At 35.4% G+C, this 17,832-nt stretch overlaps 1 protein-coding gene across 1 annotated transcript in view; it reads right to left on the bottom strand.

The window, feature by feature from the left end:
* The window catches only part of SH3RF1 (SH3 domain containing ring finger 1), an 84,297-nt gene that overhangs the window by 15,613 nt on the left and 50,852 nt on the right, over positions 1 to 17,832 (bottom strand). Inside the window, exons 2-6 of the mRNA XM_029962559.1 lie at positions 17,265 to 17,540; positions 16,423 to 16,518; positions 11,912 to 12,214; positions 10,953 to 11,063; positions 2,411 to 2,565 (exon numbers count right to left, since the gene is read on the bottom strand). Of these exons, the coding sequence (XP_029818419.1) occupies positions 2,411 to 2,565; positions 10,953 to 11,063; positions 11,912 to 12,214; positions 16,423 to 16,518; positions 17,265 to 17,540 (941 nt within the window). The remainder of the gene's footprint in view (positions 1 to 2,410; positions 2,566 to 10,952; positions 11,064 to 11,911; positions 12,215 to 16,422; positions 16,519 to 17,264; positions 17,541 to 17,832) is intronic.

Here is a 17,832-nt window from a genome sequence, read left to right as displayed (position 1 = left end):
AAAGGGTTATGGGTTAGTTGATCCATCATACCATTACAATATTAAAACATGTTATGGTAATAGTAGAGGAAAAAATGACAATTAAGAATACCCTCTTGACTGCACTTTAAGGGAATGCAAAATACTAGTAATAGGACTGTCCATCTTCTTAATTAAGTTAGTGATCTTAATTAAGTAGGTATTTATCCACTACATATACCACTTCTCTCTCCCTACACCTGCTTCTAGTACCTCTCACATTTTGTGACACACCAACTTCTTTTTTTTTTTGGAGGGTTGGGGAGAATGGAGAAGTTTTGTTGGTTGGGAGTGAAAGATCAGTATCAGAGCTACTTTACAAACTGCAAAACTGGAGTTTCCCTGTGCAAACTGCAGTGCAAAAGAAAGAGATGTTACTGGAAATTGAAGTCTATGGGTAAGGTAGTTAGCAGTTACTCACTTGTAAAGTTTATTTCCTTTTTTATTTTCCAAGCAACACTAATGCATAATACAGTGCATTTGAAATCGCAGTGAGAGTTCAGAAATATTTTGCATTTTTTCTTTTTTAAAAAGCATTTTTAGGAAAAAAAGTTTAAAAAGCGCTGAAGCTCCTGCAGTTGCACCTTGGAACATTCCTAGGGAAATCTTTGATAAGATGGCACAGTTTCCTATTATCACATTAGAAAGTGATACTGTTATAATCTCTACAGTGTTCTATTTTCTGCCGCAGTTGGAACATAAGAAAAATGTTTGAATGTTGTTTACATAATTATTGACCCAAACCTATGGAAAACAGCATTCTCATAAATCCCATTTTCTCAAAATATACTTTTCACACGAGGGAGACCATTAAGCAGATGAGTGGACTATTCCCTTTTTTGAAAAAGGATCCACAGTTACTTGCAATGCTGTTCTTTCCCATTCCCCTTTACGAAACATTCTTTCATCAAAATTGTCTCTTGTGCACAGTAACAATAGCATTAATTGCATGCTTCTCCTTTTTGCATTAGGTTTTTGTTTCCTGCTGTCCACCCAAGAAACTTTGCAGAATCTGCAAAAATCCTTTAAAGGCAATACAGGTACCTAGCAAAGCAAGTCAAAAATACGCTTTAAAGGCAACATACAGTACACTGACAGAAGAAAGCTTCACTGGTACATGATTCAGGGGTGATCTACAAAGCCACACACTGAAGCTCCATGGAAAAGAAATTCATTTGCTTTAATTGATGTTCATTAACTTCCCCTTTAGTTAAATCATTCCAAATTTCATTAGTATCCTCATATAGAGCAACCCTTTAAAGACGGAGGATGGAGGTAAATGAGTTGGGAACTTGATTAACTGCACTAGGCACAATAATCCATAAAAAGCAGTGTTAAAATGCTTGACACCAAACAAACAGCCCAAATCCAGATGCACCTGCTATACAAGAAGGGCGCTCTTCTGGAGTGGGAGGAAACCTGGTGGGACGATAAAAAGAAAGACATGGAGCAAAAGCAGTCCTTTCATTATTCAAATGGAATGGGCTGCCCAGGGAAGTAGTGGATTCTCTGTCCCTGGAGGTTTTTAAGATGAGACTGGATGTGGCACTTACTGCCATGGTCTAGTAACCGGAGCAGTAGTGGATCAAGGGTTGGACTTGATGATTTCGGAGGTCCCTTCAAACCCAGCTGATTCTATGATTCTATGAAATGTGTCCTATTAGATGGTTCAGCATCTCCTGAATTTTATATTTTCTTTTACAGTTCCTATTCCTTAAGCTGCACACAAAGAAGTTTTCAAGAAGATGTTGTCAGCAGCACACGTTAATACACAAAATATTTTCACCCAGAAGGATGACGCACATTTGCTTGTATTACAAGTGTGAAGATGGAGTGCTAACTAGCAGCTTTCTGCCTTCATTCCGAATTGCCACCCAATAATTAAGTGTACTGTAGAATCTTCAGTCAAATTTCAATTGCAACTGACACAAGTAATCTGACAGTAACATGCTAATATAACAACAGTCTAAATGAAATACAGCGCTTTTGGTGTTTTGGCACAAGTTATTCCATATGAGAATAGCCTTTTCATACCATACGTAATGGAAAACATTGAATAAATTTACTCCAGTATTTGACACTTGTGAGTTATACAGTATTGAGTGCTAACACAAGGATTCATTCATCTTCTGCAGGATATATACTTTATATTTTTGAAGTGAGCTCTTTCTATACACAGCAACAGATGATTATATTTACCTAAGACATAAACAATGCTCAGTATGAAGGCTGTTTGGGGCTATCACCTTTATGCATGCTTTTGTTCTGAGTTGTATGCTTGGCTTTCTGGCAATTCTAGCAGAATGCAGCCAGCTGGTGTGACACACATACAGGTGAAGTTATCGATCTCGTTCCATTTTTCTAACTGGCAAAAAGTTTCTATTTTACTTACACACTTGGACGAGTTTGTGGTCGTAAATGTGCCATTTGGTCAGTTGATCCTGATGTAGACCTTTGCATTACACCTGTAGACTGAGGTCCAGAAGCAGCCGATGCAATGATTGCAGCAGACAAGAGAGGTGGTGGCGGAAGTGGGGGATTCATATTCTGATTTTATAACAACAACAAAAAAATAGCAACAATGATCAGTATTGTTTGATGCATTGAATCAATGGCAAAAAAAACCCAAAATCATGACATTCTAAGGAAACGGAAAAAAACCATCCAAGTCCAGTATTCCTTTACCTACTGGTACAATATAACTGGAAAGTTGGGTTTGTCTGTATTTCTCTTTTTCTGATTTAAAATATTGAAGTTTTGGCAGCTAATTAAGCTGATGACAAGCAATTTCTCAGTACGGTAAAAATGGAAAGCATTGTTTCTAATTATAACATCTTTAGGATAGGGCTCGACAAAAATTCAGAAGCCTTCCAGGAGGTAGACTTTGCATCCTGCTGCTGACTGTACTTCATAACATGATTGTTTTTGTAACCCGAAGCTGAAACATAATATACAATTCAGCTGCAGTACACCCAAAAGCACCCCTTCTGGGGGAAATTTTCTTTTGATGCATGGGTCACAAAAGCAAGCACAATATGAGACCATAGTCACTGAGCTATTGTTACCACTTTCTCCTATTCTTCTAGTTAAAAGAGTTAGCTTTTGAAATTCAGTATTATCAAGATTGGTAATCTTTAACAAATACCCCAGTAAAAAGGCACCGCAGATCTTAATGGGGGTCCTGCCTACAGACTTCTGTGCCTTTTGAGAATCAATGGAGCAATTGTTACCTTCTGCTCTGTAAAGCTTCAGACAATTCTTTAGGACCTTGTGTACTGACACTCCTGGGAAAAGGCACTCACAAAAGGAGAGCTGTTCCTTCCCCCCTTTCCAAAAATAACTATTTGTGTTACAACACACACAAAAAGAGTAATAAAAAACCTCCAGCATTTGAAAATGTAAAACTGAATTAATTTCAAACATAATCTTCAATTTAACACAATCCTTTAGTATTGAAACAAAACTCTAAACCATGACGCTTCAGGTTTAAAAACCACAGAACTAGAATATTTAACAAAATATCCTGAACTAGTGCCTGGCACTTCCAGTGCATCAGTATATAAATGCACAGCATTACATTTTCAGTTTGGAAAATACGTAGGTGAAAGTCATTTTAATTCCCCTCCAACAGCCCACTTCTAAAGTGGACTTGTTTTCTGTTTTTCCAAACTAAAAGGTATATGGAAATTAAGTTTTAGTTCTACACTGTGTGATTATTACCTCACTGCACTTGGTGAAAGTGTTAATAGAAAGACAGCTCTATAAACCAGTTTTATGCTGTCAAGACACAGCAAAGAACTGCATAATTAAAAGCCTTCAAATCTAGAGGAAACTGATCAAGTCTTAGAGTTTTTCAGTCAAAATTCTTATGCTTAGCTGTGGTATAAATTGCATGCTATATTGCAAAATATTCCTATTTTATTAAAAGTTTTTTTTTTTCTGATCGTTCTTAGGACCAAATAGGTCTTCTGTGTCCAATACAAAACAGACATGACCTGCTGGAGAAACATCATTGTGAGCTTTAACACTAATAGCTATTTACAAGAATGGCAATTGCATTTGCTTCACATTCTACATTCCTATCCATACAATAATCTTTTTAAGGTACCTAGATAATTCATACCAAAACATTTCTCTTTCAGCTGTTTTACAGACCAAGTTATTTCCCACTCCCAGTCAGCTTCAACAAATGTCTTAGCTGAATCCAAGCTGAATCTAACTTTCAGGCAACCTATCAATAAATTTAAACCTTTTTTATAGGCATTTAGATGTCTTTATACATGGTACAACTTGTAAATCCACATTAGGAGATGATTAGCTAGAATGCTTTAAAATTAAACCTACTTATGCACAATATCAAGGTTGTCACAATTCCACACTTCCTGCATCTCTAAAGATATAAATGCTGAGCATTGTATTTTATTCATTTGAACACATAATATACAATGAAGTTTTAGCTACAATAAAGGCACCTTCACGGTTCTATTTTATCCTGCTATGTTCAGGTCCTGCTCCCCTTCCCGTGTCTATCAGCACAGTAATGAGACCCGCATTGAGCAGGGTCCTCAGTTAAACTCCTAAAAAGACTTGGTAAGTACTGAGAAATCTAAATAAACTATCTGGTAGGTTTGAGAGGACTAACACTTCTCAGTTTGCACTGCTACACCTTGATAATATATATCCAAATGATCCAGCCATGTTTTCAAGAAGTTTTCTGGCGTGTAACCATTTTTCTAGCTACTGAGAAACACACCTACCAGAGCATATGCTAGTTTCTATAGTTCTCATAGTCAACATTTCATAAAAGAATATATGCAAACTGCACATGATTCAAAAATTATGCTTAACAATAATTATTTGTTATTAAGTATTTATAAGTTATTAATAAGTATTTATAAGTATTAATAAGTATTTTAGGTAGCTGAAACGGAAAAATTGAAAGTTTCTGCAAATACTTTTCAGACACCAGGTGTACTTTAGAGCACACAAACCAGCAAATAAATGATAATTTTTTTTTTAATTGGAAGATGAAAAATTACATAATTTGATACTTAATTTATGTTTAAAGTTCAAATAGTACCTATACTATGCACACACATATTAGTAAATTTAAATATAATTAGGCTGCATTCCCATATCAATCAAGTGAAAATCAATAATCAGCTCACCCAAAGAATAATAAAAGGCACAGTAGTGGAAAGGAATATTCATTAACTGTATTCACTCCCACAAGGTCTAGGAGAAAGCATATGGCTTGCAAAATTCCCTGAGGGCTAACTAATTAGGGCTCATGTTTAAAAAAATTCCTAAACTATATGTTATCAAGAACAGATTTCTCATATTAAACTTAATTGTTTCTTTCCGCTGCTTCCTCTTCCTAACAAAAGTTGATTTGAATTTTTGTTGATTAAAATTAGAAGAGTTCTTATTTAAACCTCCTCCTGAATTACACTATTGAATCATCAGGAACTATGCAAAAGAGAGCTGTATGTCATTAGTACACTACATAACCCTCACAGCTTGTGGTTCATTAATAATAATTCAGACTACTTTATATACTTCTACATAGAGGGGCAACTTTTCTTTTTCTGTGTGTTCAAGAGAACAAGACCAGAAAAAATAGGGATTTTTTAATTTTTGAAATTTTCAGTGTGCAAGTGAATGCAAACCATCCAAATAAAGACCACCTATTTCTGCTAGCTAAGTGCACACACCAAGACACCATTTCAAAGTCAACACATCCAATCTGCAGAAGTAGCAATATGGACATCTAGGGTAATTGCAGTCCAAAACACTTTTGACTTCTCAAGAAACTGGAAAGGCAGAATGAAAGGAAGGTAAGTTATCTCTTGTTGCCACATTGTTTTGCTGCTGCTGCTGCTTTTGAATGTAACTAACTTTGTTGCGGTATATTTTGTTGCTATTTTTCCCATATCATGGTTCAAATCACATACTTCAAGATTTTTTTCAGCAAAATCTATGGTAACCAGATCTCCTCCACTAGATAACTACCTTATAAATTACATCCAAAGATTTCCTCCCAAGTAAATGAGCCTTACATAATTGTATGTGCATATTTTCACCCAACAACTACTGAACTTAACATCTGTTATTTATATTTTACGAAGAACTTTAAATACACTAAGCACCCAGAAGGTTCAAAAATGCCAGTGGCCAAGAAGAGCAGACTAATTAATGCCCCCATTAGGGGCAAAGTTGTGGTTTGAAGTCCCAAAGAACAGTGTAAGTGATAATATCACAGCCAAAAGCCCTAGCTGTGAAAAGTCTATCTCAGTTCATAGCTTTTCAATTTCAAAGAACCAAACCTCAAAACACAAAGCAAGAATTAATGCTGTTGGCTAAAGAATTGCTGCTATGAAATAAAACTTTTAAATAAATTATCACAGGTTTTCTGAATGCAAATTAAAATCTGCTTAAATGACACAAGCAGCAGAGACTATATGTGGTCACTCGACAAAAGCACTCTCCTAAAGCTTATTTGTGTCAATTCTGGCTGCAAATTTGTAAATTATTTACTTCATACTATGTTGGGTACCAAACAGCACTTAAAAAACATTATTATGAACAAAACAAAATTAATACAATTGCCATTTTTGAACCACCATATTTCCCAAAATAACAATGTAAGAAACGAAAATGAAATCCTATATATGTACACAGAATAAAAGAGTCACAGGATCCTTTGGGCTAGGAATTAATCCAAACAGTCTTAGAGAAATTTGCTACACAAGACAACAGCTCAAAATATCTCCTCTTGACACTAAAAAAAGCAACCTTTCTTACAGGAGATAAGAGAAGACACTAGCTTTTCCTTGCTTTCAGATTCAGAACAGATAAATGTAGCAAAAATTTAGAATTATTGTACAGGAATATATCCTTCTCTTTTTCACTGATGGGTAATCATGCTCATCCTCAGATTTTTTCTTTCTCCCTTAATTTGAGTTGATCATTAAATAGAAGAAGTATAAATGGCTTGCTCTCAAAGAACAATTACTTTCAATAGTGTTATAAACATCAATATGTTTGACAGGAAGGAGATCCAACAAAAACACCTTCACGCTAAAGAGAAACTCATCCTGTTCCCATCCAATTCCCTTGTCATTTGCTTAGTATTCAGAAATTAAGAGAAAAGCTAAAGGGAGAAACTGAGAGAAACACAGGAATTTATACTTACAAAAGCAAAAAATACAAGAGCAAAAGGACTCAAGCTAACCACTTCTGATGTCTTAAAACGTACAGTCACAATTGTTCTGCAGCTTCAATCAATGCTCAAAATGTCAGGAAGGGTATTTCCAGAAGGGAAACATCTAAAGAAACAAGAATATCACTTTCTCCCTTGACCTGTCAGAACCAGTTTGCACATTTCTAACATGAACACAAGAGTTTATGATGCAAGAGGAAAAGTGTAAGTAAAAGATACATCTCACAGTCTGTGACTTTATAAACTGCATCATCATCTAATATCATCTACAGCAAAAGAATACAGGAATGACCTGACTCTAGCCTGAGCTGCCAGCTTGCATTTTAGTCATGCTGAAAACAAGTCAAGAAGAAACAGAACATTATGTACAGAAAGTTATTGACTTTAAAAGAGGGTGGCAGAGAATAATTCAGGTTCTCAGGGGGAATTATATGCCTAATTGGAAACATAAGCAGGAGCATGGTTATCACAAAGAGAAAGTAGCACCCCAAGAAACAAAACAATCATATGGCAGGAGTTTCATTCCATGCTGCATTTAGCACTGTAATTTAATTCCTGTGGGTTCCAATGGTGAGACTGCCTTTGAACAAGCTTATGCAACTAAAGGACTCGAGGTGGTTTAATGACTTTGCACCAGCACCAAAGTAAAGTATTTTTATGTGTTGGCATCAAATAAAGAGCTACTGATTCATATTAACAAACAGAAGTGTTTGTTACTGAGAGGAAAAAACAAAAGCAGCTTCTGACAGAACTTTTGAAATTATGGATTGAATCCTGCCTGCTCAATCATCTCCACAGCTTCAGTATCTCAGTCACAAATCAAATCAATTACTCAATGTTTGCAGTATATATTAGCTAGACTTGCATTCTGCCTAACAGCACAAATGATACCAAAACTGATTTGTTTGCTCACTTCTCACAGGTATTTTCTGAAGGACAGGATGAAAGAAGTGTAAAAGACTCCATGGACTGACATATACGCAGCTAATTGTTTCTAGTATTAGATGTACACCTCATAGGCAAAAAAGACCTGCAGATCCTTTCTGGTGGACATCAACTTGAACACGAGCCAAGAATGTGCCCTTGTGGCAAAGAAGGATAATGGTATCCTGGGCTGCATTAGAAGGAGTATTGCTAGCAAGGGACCTCAAGGGAGGTGATCCTTTCCCTCTCCTCTGCAACGATGAGGCCAAACCTGCAGTGCAAAATCCAGTTTTGGGCTCCCCAGAACAAGAGAGACACATGCATACTGGAGAGTCCAGTGAAGGGTACCTGAGATAATTAAGAGGCTAGAGTATTTCTCCTAAGAGGAAAGGTTAAGAGAGCTGGGACTATTCAACCTAGAGAAGGCCCTTGGAGATATTCAAAAGCTATTTGGACACAGTCCTGGGCAACTGGCTCTAGGTGGCCTTGCTTGAGCAGGGGGGTTAGACTAGATGACCTCAAGACCTTCTAACCCCATTTGCTCCACGACATTAAAATATGAATCTAAACATAAGAAGACTATTAATTGCTTCCAGGTTAGCATACATTTAACAGTAGGATTACACAGATGATCCACAGATTGAAGGAGTCAACAATTTAATTATAAGAGGACAAACCATTGCTACATGGTTTACTGCTACTCAGTAAGGCAAGGCAACAACACATGTTCTATATAAATATCAATAATAAAGTCATCTGTCTGGAGAGCAAAGAATATGAAATTTGTTTACCTGGATGAGAGCAATTACTATAACACCTAAAAACGATGAAAATTTATGGAATCAGGGTGGATAATTAGCTGAACATAAACTTTGTGCTACATTCAGGCCAAATGAACATATACAAATTCTGAAGATATAAGCATCAGGTTAACAGGGTAAAAAGGTCATACCATCAATATTTTCATCACTGAAAAACACTGTGCAGTACTGTACCCAGTTCTGGAATGTGTCACCGTGTGCGTACCATGCCAGAAGGAATTATTGAAGATAATTCAGAAAACAACAGCATCATAATTTAAAGGACTGAAAAACATAACTTAAGAGTCCCAAAGAAAGCTGGCAAAATGCAACCAAGTCACACTTAAGCATTTACTTAAACAACAAAAAGTTCATACCAGAAGACAGACAATCCTGCCTTTGATTTTGCAGACAAATATGTAAAATGATACAAGTGCCAAAAGTTGAAAGCAAAACTAAACACAGGGCTAGCAGCAGGGCTATTCATCATGTTTTACTTGGTTTAAAGACTGCAGGGATAATTAAACAGCTAAACAAGATCAAGTCTTGAGGTTTTTTGTTTGGGTTGTTTGTTTTGTTTTTTAAACTGAGTGAAGATTTCTTACTCAACTGTGCTCCGCCCATTAAAAGTTAAGGGCAGAATTTTTGGAGAAGAATTGAACTGCAAGAACTCCAATGTTCAAAATATCATTTCATTAAGTTCCCTTGAAGATCTGTGAAAACTGGTATCCACAATTTTTACTGCAGTTAAGGTCAGGCTCTGGTAAGTACAGTATGATACGGGACATTCCAGAGCTTCTCTACCACAAGTATAGGAAACTAAAGAATTCCAGTTGGTTTTGGAAAGAAATCCTGCACTTTTTGAAGACATCATTTTATTGTCCAAAGGAAGCAGCATTGCAATGTATTTCTTCCTTTAAAAGATGGCCATTTGCAACACTTTTTCCTATTGCTCTCCAAGAGCCTTAGCTTGACTAAACTTGACATGCTAGATGTGTTCTTCATTTGCCGCGTAATCTTAATGAGGAGACAGCAGTTTTGAAACTTATTTTAGAGAATCTTGATAATTTTGAGTTAAGTAGAACAGAAATAACTGGCAGCTGTGGTCTCAAGGCGATGTTTTTTTTAAGATCTTGCTTTTTTCCCGTAACTTTCCCCACAGCATAATCTCTTTTCTGCTCGTGTTTAAAAGAAACACTGTTCTGGAAGGAAGTGTGCTGCTCATGTTTACTACAGAGAAATTACACAGGAAAGCTGGAGAAATGACAAGATGCAAACATTATTGTATCAATAGTGCTTTTGTTATAGTTAAATTTATACCATTACATAGACAATAATCATAAAACCATTGATGCCTTAAGCCCCTAATGTTTTTTTATTTTTCTAATATTGGTAAGCCTTATGTTTTATAAGTAGATTTTAAAAGCAGCAACCCTCCCTCCCTTATCCCTTGTCCCTTTCCCTCTAGACACATTCCTTAACCCTCCTATCCCCGAATCCAGTAGAAATGTTTAGTCTTTTGTCAAGGCAAGGCCCAGATTGTTGGCAGAACAGCATATCAGGGCCTAAACCACAGAACATGGTCAAAAACTGGGTGACTATGTACCCTTTGTGCTCTGATGAAGATGAAGATGGGATGAACAGAGGGGTCCCAAAAAGCCCCCAGTCCTGTTTCTCAGGGGGTGGACCCAGGCCGGACCAGAGTAAAGGCCACAGGGTGGACACATCTGGGATTGGATGGAGGGTATTATAAAATGTAACATCTCAGGCACGGCCTGGGCATGCACGTCTTGTAACATCTTTGCCTTGGTATAATAAACCCTTTCTTATCTCACCCCTAATTAACTGCTCCAGGAGATTTTTTTCAGCACCTAACTCCCACGGCAACACCATCATTTCATATCAGTGTATCAGAACTTGAGAAAAAATAATTACTGTACAAGACCAAAGAAAAATGGGAAGGCTGAGTTTTCTTAAGTGGTACTCACACCAAGAGCAGCTTGGTAGGTAACTTCTGACGGGAAGGTAAATGAAGGCCCTGTTGTGACTGGGCTGCTTGGGGGTGGAGTCACAATTAGCCCCGTAGTACCGATATGAACCTGTGAAAGAGAGAAAACCCAGCGGGATCAGTTCTGCGTCTGACACAGCTGTAGGCTTCATGGTCACAATCACCAGTACTCTACTACCTGTAACCTTAAACTAGAAGTAATTTTTTGTTAGAGACTCACACAAACAATATAGGATCACACTGCTCACCTTTTCGTTTTTCACCCTGACACTTCTGAAACTTTGGAGACATATTAAACCAGCAGCATAAAACACAATTTTAGTAATGTCAGTTTTCTTTTTTTTTTTCCAAAAAAGGCTGTCAGATCCCAAAGATGTGCAAATAAAGCATATTTACTAGCTCATGTAAAACACTACAAATACTTGTTAAGTTCCACTACCACCTCTTTTCCCAAAGGGTAATCACTATGTGAAAGAGCCAATTGTTCACAAACTACGGAACAAAAAAAAAAAGTCAGATAAATATTTCTGTTTGTCACAACTAGACTAATATGATACATTTCTGGAATACGTATAATCTTAAAATTGAATATTTTACTTTTACTAACATGCACTTTATTAATATTCATTATTATATTCAATTTAGAAACAAATCAAGACATTAAATCACTCTAGTTTCTAGTTTCCACAGTTAAATAAAAATTTTTTTGGCACTCTAGAAAATAACAACTGTGAAAAACACTAGCCTACAAGACCAAAAATATTTGCTATCATTATATAAGAAGTGTTATAAAATATTTTCCTTAAATGTTCTCATGTTGGAAGATAAGTTTTGTGAAAGCGTATGTTTAATATTAATTTCATATAATTAATAATTTGAAATAAGTACAGGGACAAAATCAGAAGCCTTCATAGTTGTAGTTGATTTCATGTGAATTACCTGAGAAGGGGCACTACAGGACAGTCCCGTCAGCTCACTTATGCGGGCTGCTGCCGTTGGGTTGCTGGAGCTGATGAGGACAGGAGGACTAATCTCCATGGAGTGGCGATTCTGAGAAGACTGTGAAGCCTTGTTGGACATGGTGAGGGAGGTAAAAGAGTGTCGTTTTTTGGTGTTTTTCTTGGTATCTGTGTGCTTTTGGGTTGAATTGTTGTGGGCTGCCCCAGAGGTACCCTCTCCAGAGTCAATGGCAGAACCTGAGGGCTTATCCAATTCTATCAGCTGTTTGGCTGCTGTGTTAAACTACAAAAAAACAGTAACACATTAGCATTTTTTTAATTTATAAAAATCACCATAACAAAAAATCTATTTTCTTTTCACTCATAATATAATAGAATTTAAACCATACAACTTAAAACTGACATACCAACCTACTCTACAAATTAGTTATTACAGAGTGACAAAATAACTCACTACAAACTCAACACACTTGCTGTTGGGCTGGTGTGGACTACCCATCAGAGGTAAAATTTCAATCAACAAAGGACATAATGCTGTAGTCCAGACATAGATCAATTCAGCAACATCCACTGCCTGTGTCATCTGCAAGTCACAGCAGTCCCCTTTGATCTTATAATATAAAAACTTGTGTTACAAAAATTCTTGAATGTTCATTTCATTTTAAGCCTTTTTTTGTTTTGATTGCATGACATAAGCCCACACCTTTCTATGCGGACTCTTGAATGTATTCCTTTTAGTATCCTTTGGTATTTATGCACATCCTTAACAATATGAGCAGTAAAAAAACAGGCTTCCTAAATGCAGGTTTAAGAACACAGCAGGACAGACTAAATAGCAGCTATAGGAGTGTACTCATATTGACAATTGGTACCAATACAGGCATAAGATGGTATAAGGATAAAAGAAATACATATGGGCAATTTTGTGAAAATACATTTTTCTAATGTACAGGCAGCATCTCTGTGCCTAAGAATTAAAGAATTAAAATATAACTTTCTGAAAATAAGGGAAAACACCGTCTTCTTCCTCAAATGATCTTTCTATTCATGTTCATCCAAAGTTTTTACTTGTGGAATTTTACTACAACACCTTAAATCAGGCAGTGTTTTTCCACATTATCAACATTCTTACTAGTCAAATTACAATATTTTGTCCAAACCAGTGGAAGAATCATTTCACAAACAGATTCTTGAACAGATCACAATAATGAGCAAAGCTGAGTTTATATTAACTTCTGAAACAAATTAAATAATCTGTATTGCAGCTTCTGGCATAAGAAACAACACTTATTTTTTGCATAAATTTTCTGTTTTAAGTTTCAAGGAGACAGAACACTAAAAAAGTAAAAGAATGTTTCCACAAAAAGTTTTCTCTTATACTTCTGTGTACAAAGTCTGTTTTTTTTCCAAGGACACTAAAAATCGGATTATATCATCTAACAGTGACAGACAAAGTTGAGCCTACTAAGTACAATGTCAAAAAGACCATGCTAGAAATCCAGCCTAAAATATAATCTGAATTGTATAGGCACATCAAAAAGTATGTTTTGAAAACCTCCTGTTTGGTAGAAGAGGAGATGCTAGTAAAAAAACCCCAACCTGACACACTAGGTACATACAGCCTTATATTCTCATTGATTAAAATATCATCTTAACTGATAGATGCAGACATATAAAATGACAATGAACTTAAAATTCTACTACAGTGAACATACTAGATAATTTGGGATTTTCCCCCCGACATTTCAGTAAGATTATTTATAAATAAAGCTAAAAGAGCTGGAATGATAAAAAAGTGTTTCCTAGTTGTACCTGTTAAGTTGGGAAACAAAAGCTGACATTACTTCCCACTGACAATTTGATTGAAAAGCGATTCTTCTTCCCTGATTTTTATTCCATTCTGGGCATTTGTATTTTTCTTATTGTTCTGCATGACTGATGAATACCGTGTAAAAATTTAAATACTTCGTAGACGTGGAGCGTGTTTATGGAGTGTTAAACCACATCAAAAAGTCAAATTTGAAGTCTAAAAAATGTATATTGTATCCAGAACTGCAATTTATGTAGAAAAATTCTAATAATATCTGTTTAGCTATGATTTATCTTTCTTTTTGGATCAGAGATAAACATAAGTGTTATGACCTTAATCATATAGTCTCTAAACTCACTGCATTTTATTTCACTACTATGCAGGAACCTGGTTGACCTGCATTTAACACAAGTACCTTGAAATTCTAACAGTAAAAAGTCTAGTAATTTAGATATATTAATCAGGTCTTAGTCTAGTAAAACTAGAGGGTTAGTTTGAGTTTAGCACTTCTTAGAAAATACATTTTTTCCAATGTTTAGATTATTTATTTTTCATTTGCATATAGAATTAGTTTTTTCACTAAGTGAAAGACATAACAGATCAGATTAGCAAATATTGAATCATAAAACGTTCCTCCAGGTAAAATTAGTCCCTCAATTACGGTCTGAGATTTTCATGGACTTCAACATTATCTAAAATTTTATCCTGTGACCTCATTGTACAAGAAGTATCATAAGTATTACATATATACTACAAAATAAACATCACAGACTACACTCATTTTATAGTTACTGACTTCAGAAAATCTCTAGTGAATGCAGCTACTAATTCACATTTTTAACAAAAGAATGAGGACTAACATACAGAAGGCAAAAGATATGTTTTTCATTATGACAAAAATAGACAATGATTAGAGGATTGGGAAATGCAACTAAAAAATACTATGTAAAAATCCTTCAAAAATATTAATTACTTCTCATCTTCAGTGTCTTTCATAACGTAGGTAAGAATGTGTTGCTATACTTGTTTGTATCAACTGTCTGTATATTTTCCAGAACAATGGTTATATAATCTCAGAAACCAGTTATATCAAAATTCAAATCAATAGTTTACTGTACATCTCACTGCTCTTCACCACAGCACGTGTTTCAGTTTAGTATATACTGAAAAAACCCACCTATCTGATTTCAATTATCTCTTTGGGTATAATTTATCATCCTGGAGTTTCCATACCATTTTAGTGGGGATTTGAGAATGTGTACTCAAGTGTTAGTGCCTGTTCTAAAATGGTGAATTGTAAATACATTTTCCTAGTTGATGGAATGAGTCTGAAAACATTAACAGTGAAATACATTTTCTGACTATCGTTTTTGTGTAATTTTTTTCAAGACTATATCTCCCATTTATAAATTTTTATAGAGATAGAAATGTAGTTGTTAGCCAAATAGTTAGCTGAAGTGCCAGCCTTAGGAAAGTGCTTTTTCTAACTCAGCTAAGTAATTTAGTTTGAAAAAACATTACAAAAAGCTTTACTGGTTGAACTGAAGGGACAGTTAATTGCAAGAAGCTAGGAAAGAATACCCAAAGGCAAGAAATCGTTAAATTGGTTTTTAAAAACTCCTTAAACAGAAGCCAAAATTGCACTAAGCAAGTTGAAACATTTTTAGTCTTCTTGTTTTCACAAGTCACGTGAAATTTTCTATCCCCAGGTACACATATCCTTACATCAAGCAATAAAAATAAATATATATATATATATTTGCCCTTTTAAAAGTAATAAATTCTATGTTGGTTGAAAGCAGTAATGTTTTTTGAAGTTCCCATCTCATCATGGCATTCACAAATTGAATTAATAAAACCTGACTTGATTCTTAGTATGGTTACACTTTTTTTTCGGTGACCTGAAGTACGTATTTCTCATCTCACAGGTAATATGAAAATACTTTTTCCATTCATCATTTTGCCTCATTTATTTAAATAAAACACTGTCAGTGCAGGAAGTGCATCTTATCAAGTATCCACAGCATACCTATCAGAAAAGCATAAACACTATTCCAAACCTCTGTATCTTTCTGTAACGCAAATTTGAATAATCATTGTTGCAGTGTTCCTAATCACTGCTGTCTTTCTATATAGAAAATACAGCTTTCAACACTTAAAACTGAAGAAGTTGTGGAAATTTTCTCAAGTGTTACCTCTTACTGTAAATTGTTGTACCATATATGAGAAATGCAGGAAGATACAGAAGCTTTTATATACAGCTCTGTTAGATGTAAAAGCTGATCCTTCACCTGACTTCCTAGATGTGCTAATTTGGTTTCGAGAGGCAGGTATTAGGGACAGTGCAAAGCTTACTATTTCTCTGACTTGCTGACTGCTTTCATTTTGTGGCAAGTGTGGTTTGTGATTGACTGCATGACTCAAGTGTTAACAACAGAACATAGTGACTGCCGCCAAGTACTCTCATTTCAACTCCATTCAATGAAAACAGGTATCAAATAGCTAAGTGAAAATCACTGGTTTAACTGCTGAGGTCATTAACTTTCCCAAAGAGTATTTTAGGTCTAAGATTATTTATATTTCAGGTTATTTTAGAATCATCACCAGTACTGATTAGTTTTGCTTTCAGAAAATTAAACACACAGTGAGCACAAGCTTATTGAGGACCCAGTTTTACTCACCTCAACATATGAAATCGGAAATATTCCTATTTTGTCAGCCAGCATTCCTTCTGCCCAGTTTTCATCCACACGGCGAATTACAGTCAGAACATCATCCTGTGTGAACATGCAGTGATTATGTCTCCCAGCACTAATTTATCTTCTAATTTAATTTTCCTCCATAACACAGGGGTAATCAGAGAAGGCAGTACATGGACAAGAATGGCAAAGGCGGCACTCTGTAACAGAAACGTGCCACTTTTGGGGTTGAAGTCAGTTCAAGCTGTTCCTTTTCCTATTTTGTCAGAGTTCAACTAACTGCCCACATCTCAGTGTCTCACTATGGACACTTTGTCCATAGTGCCAGACTTCCTGTCATGTTCAGTCCATGTTACTCATCAGCCCCCCTTTAAGTCCTTGGCATTAATCAATAGAACCACAATCCTTTTCCTTCTCAACTGACTCATTACTTAATCTTCCCTAGATGTTGCTTTTCTACTTAAGTACTTAAGAACATTGGTAAGTGATATGACTTCTTTCAAATCTACAATCTGAGTGTTTCTTTAGAAGATGGAATGCTTTTAATTCGTAACATAGGTTATTTCTCATAAATTAAGAGCATCACTACTGCAATTATGAAAAACTGCATTCTCAGAAATAAAACCTCAGAGAAATTATATGTAATTTAGAAAGAGAAGGCAAAACTAATCAACATAGGAGAAACACTTCTAGAATTACTTGCCCTTTTCATATTTGTGAAGCTCCATTAAAAAATGCAGACAAGACTACAAAACAGTTATATTATTTCTTATCCAAGTGATTGAAATTATTAAAATAAAATAGCAATTGTATTCTCTTTTTACCTTTGAAAATGGTAAACAGTCTTTATCTGCTTCCTTGTCTTTTACTTCAAAGTCATAAAGTGCTTTGCACTGAGGTGGAGGTTGAGGTAAAGGTTTAATAATCTGTACAAAATTGGTAGGAAAAAAGCCATGGACGCCATTGACTTCTCCATGATACCAATTTTCATCCACCTGTCGACGTAAAATGATGATGTCTCCTTTACTGAATTTAAGATCTCCAGGTTCTTTTCCCTCGTAGTTATACAATGCTTTGGCACATGGTAACTGAGGTACACCCTAAAGAAGAAGAAAAAAATAATAAATCACTAGAATTTGATAAGCATTACTAAACAGATTTTTTTTTTGGAGACTATGAATGAAACTGTATAAAATTGAAAAGTAAAATTACACACAATAAAAATATTCTATTGCAATGGTTCTACTGATTTTACCCAAACCCGTAGGAAGAGTTTCAGTTTTATGCAGTCTTAATATCCCCCTGAATTTCATTATTATTTTTATTACTTCTACAATGTTGCTAGACACAAGAGAAGCAAAAAACCATAACACTTTAACCCTCATGTACTAA

Source organism: Manacus vitellinus, unplaced genomic scaffold (genome assembly GCF_001715985.3).
Source record: "Manacus vitellinus isolate BGI_N305 unplaced genomic scaffold, ASM171598v3 scaffold_0_pilon, whole genome shotgun sequence".
NCBI lineage: Eukaryota > Metazoa > Chordata > Aves > Passeriformes > Pipridae > Manacus > Manacus vitellinus.
Note: the sequence above shows the minus strand (reverse complement) of the source record. Positions and strands in the feature narration are given on the sequence as shown.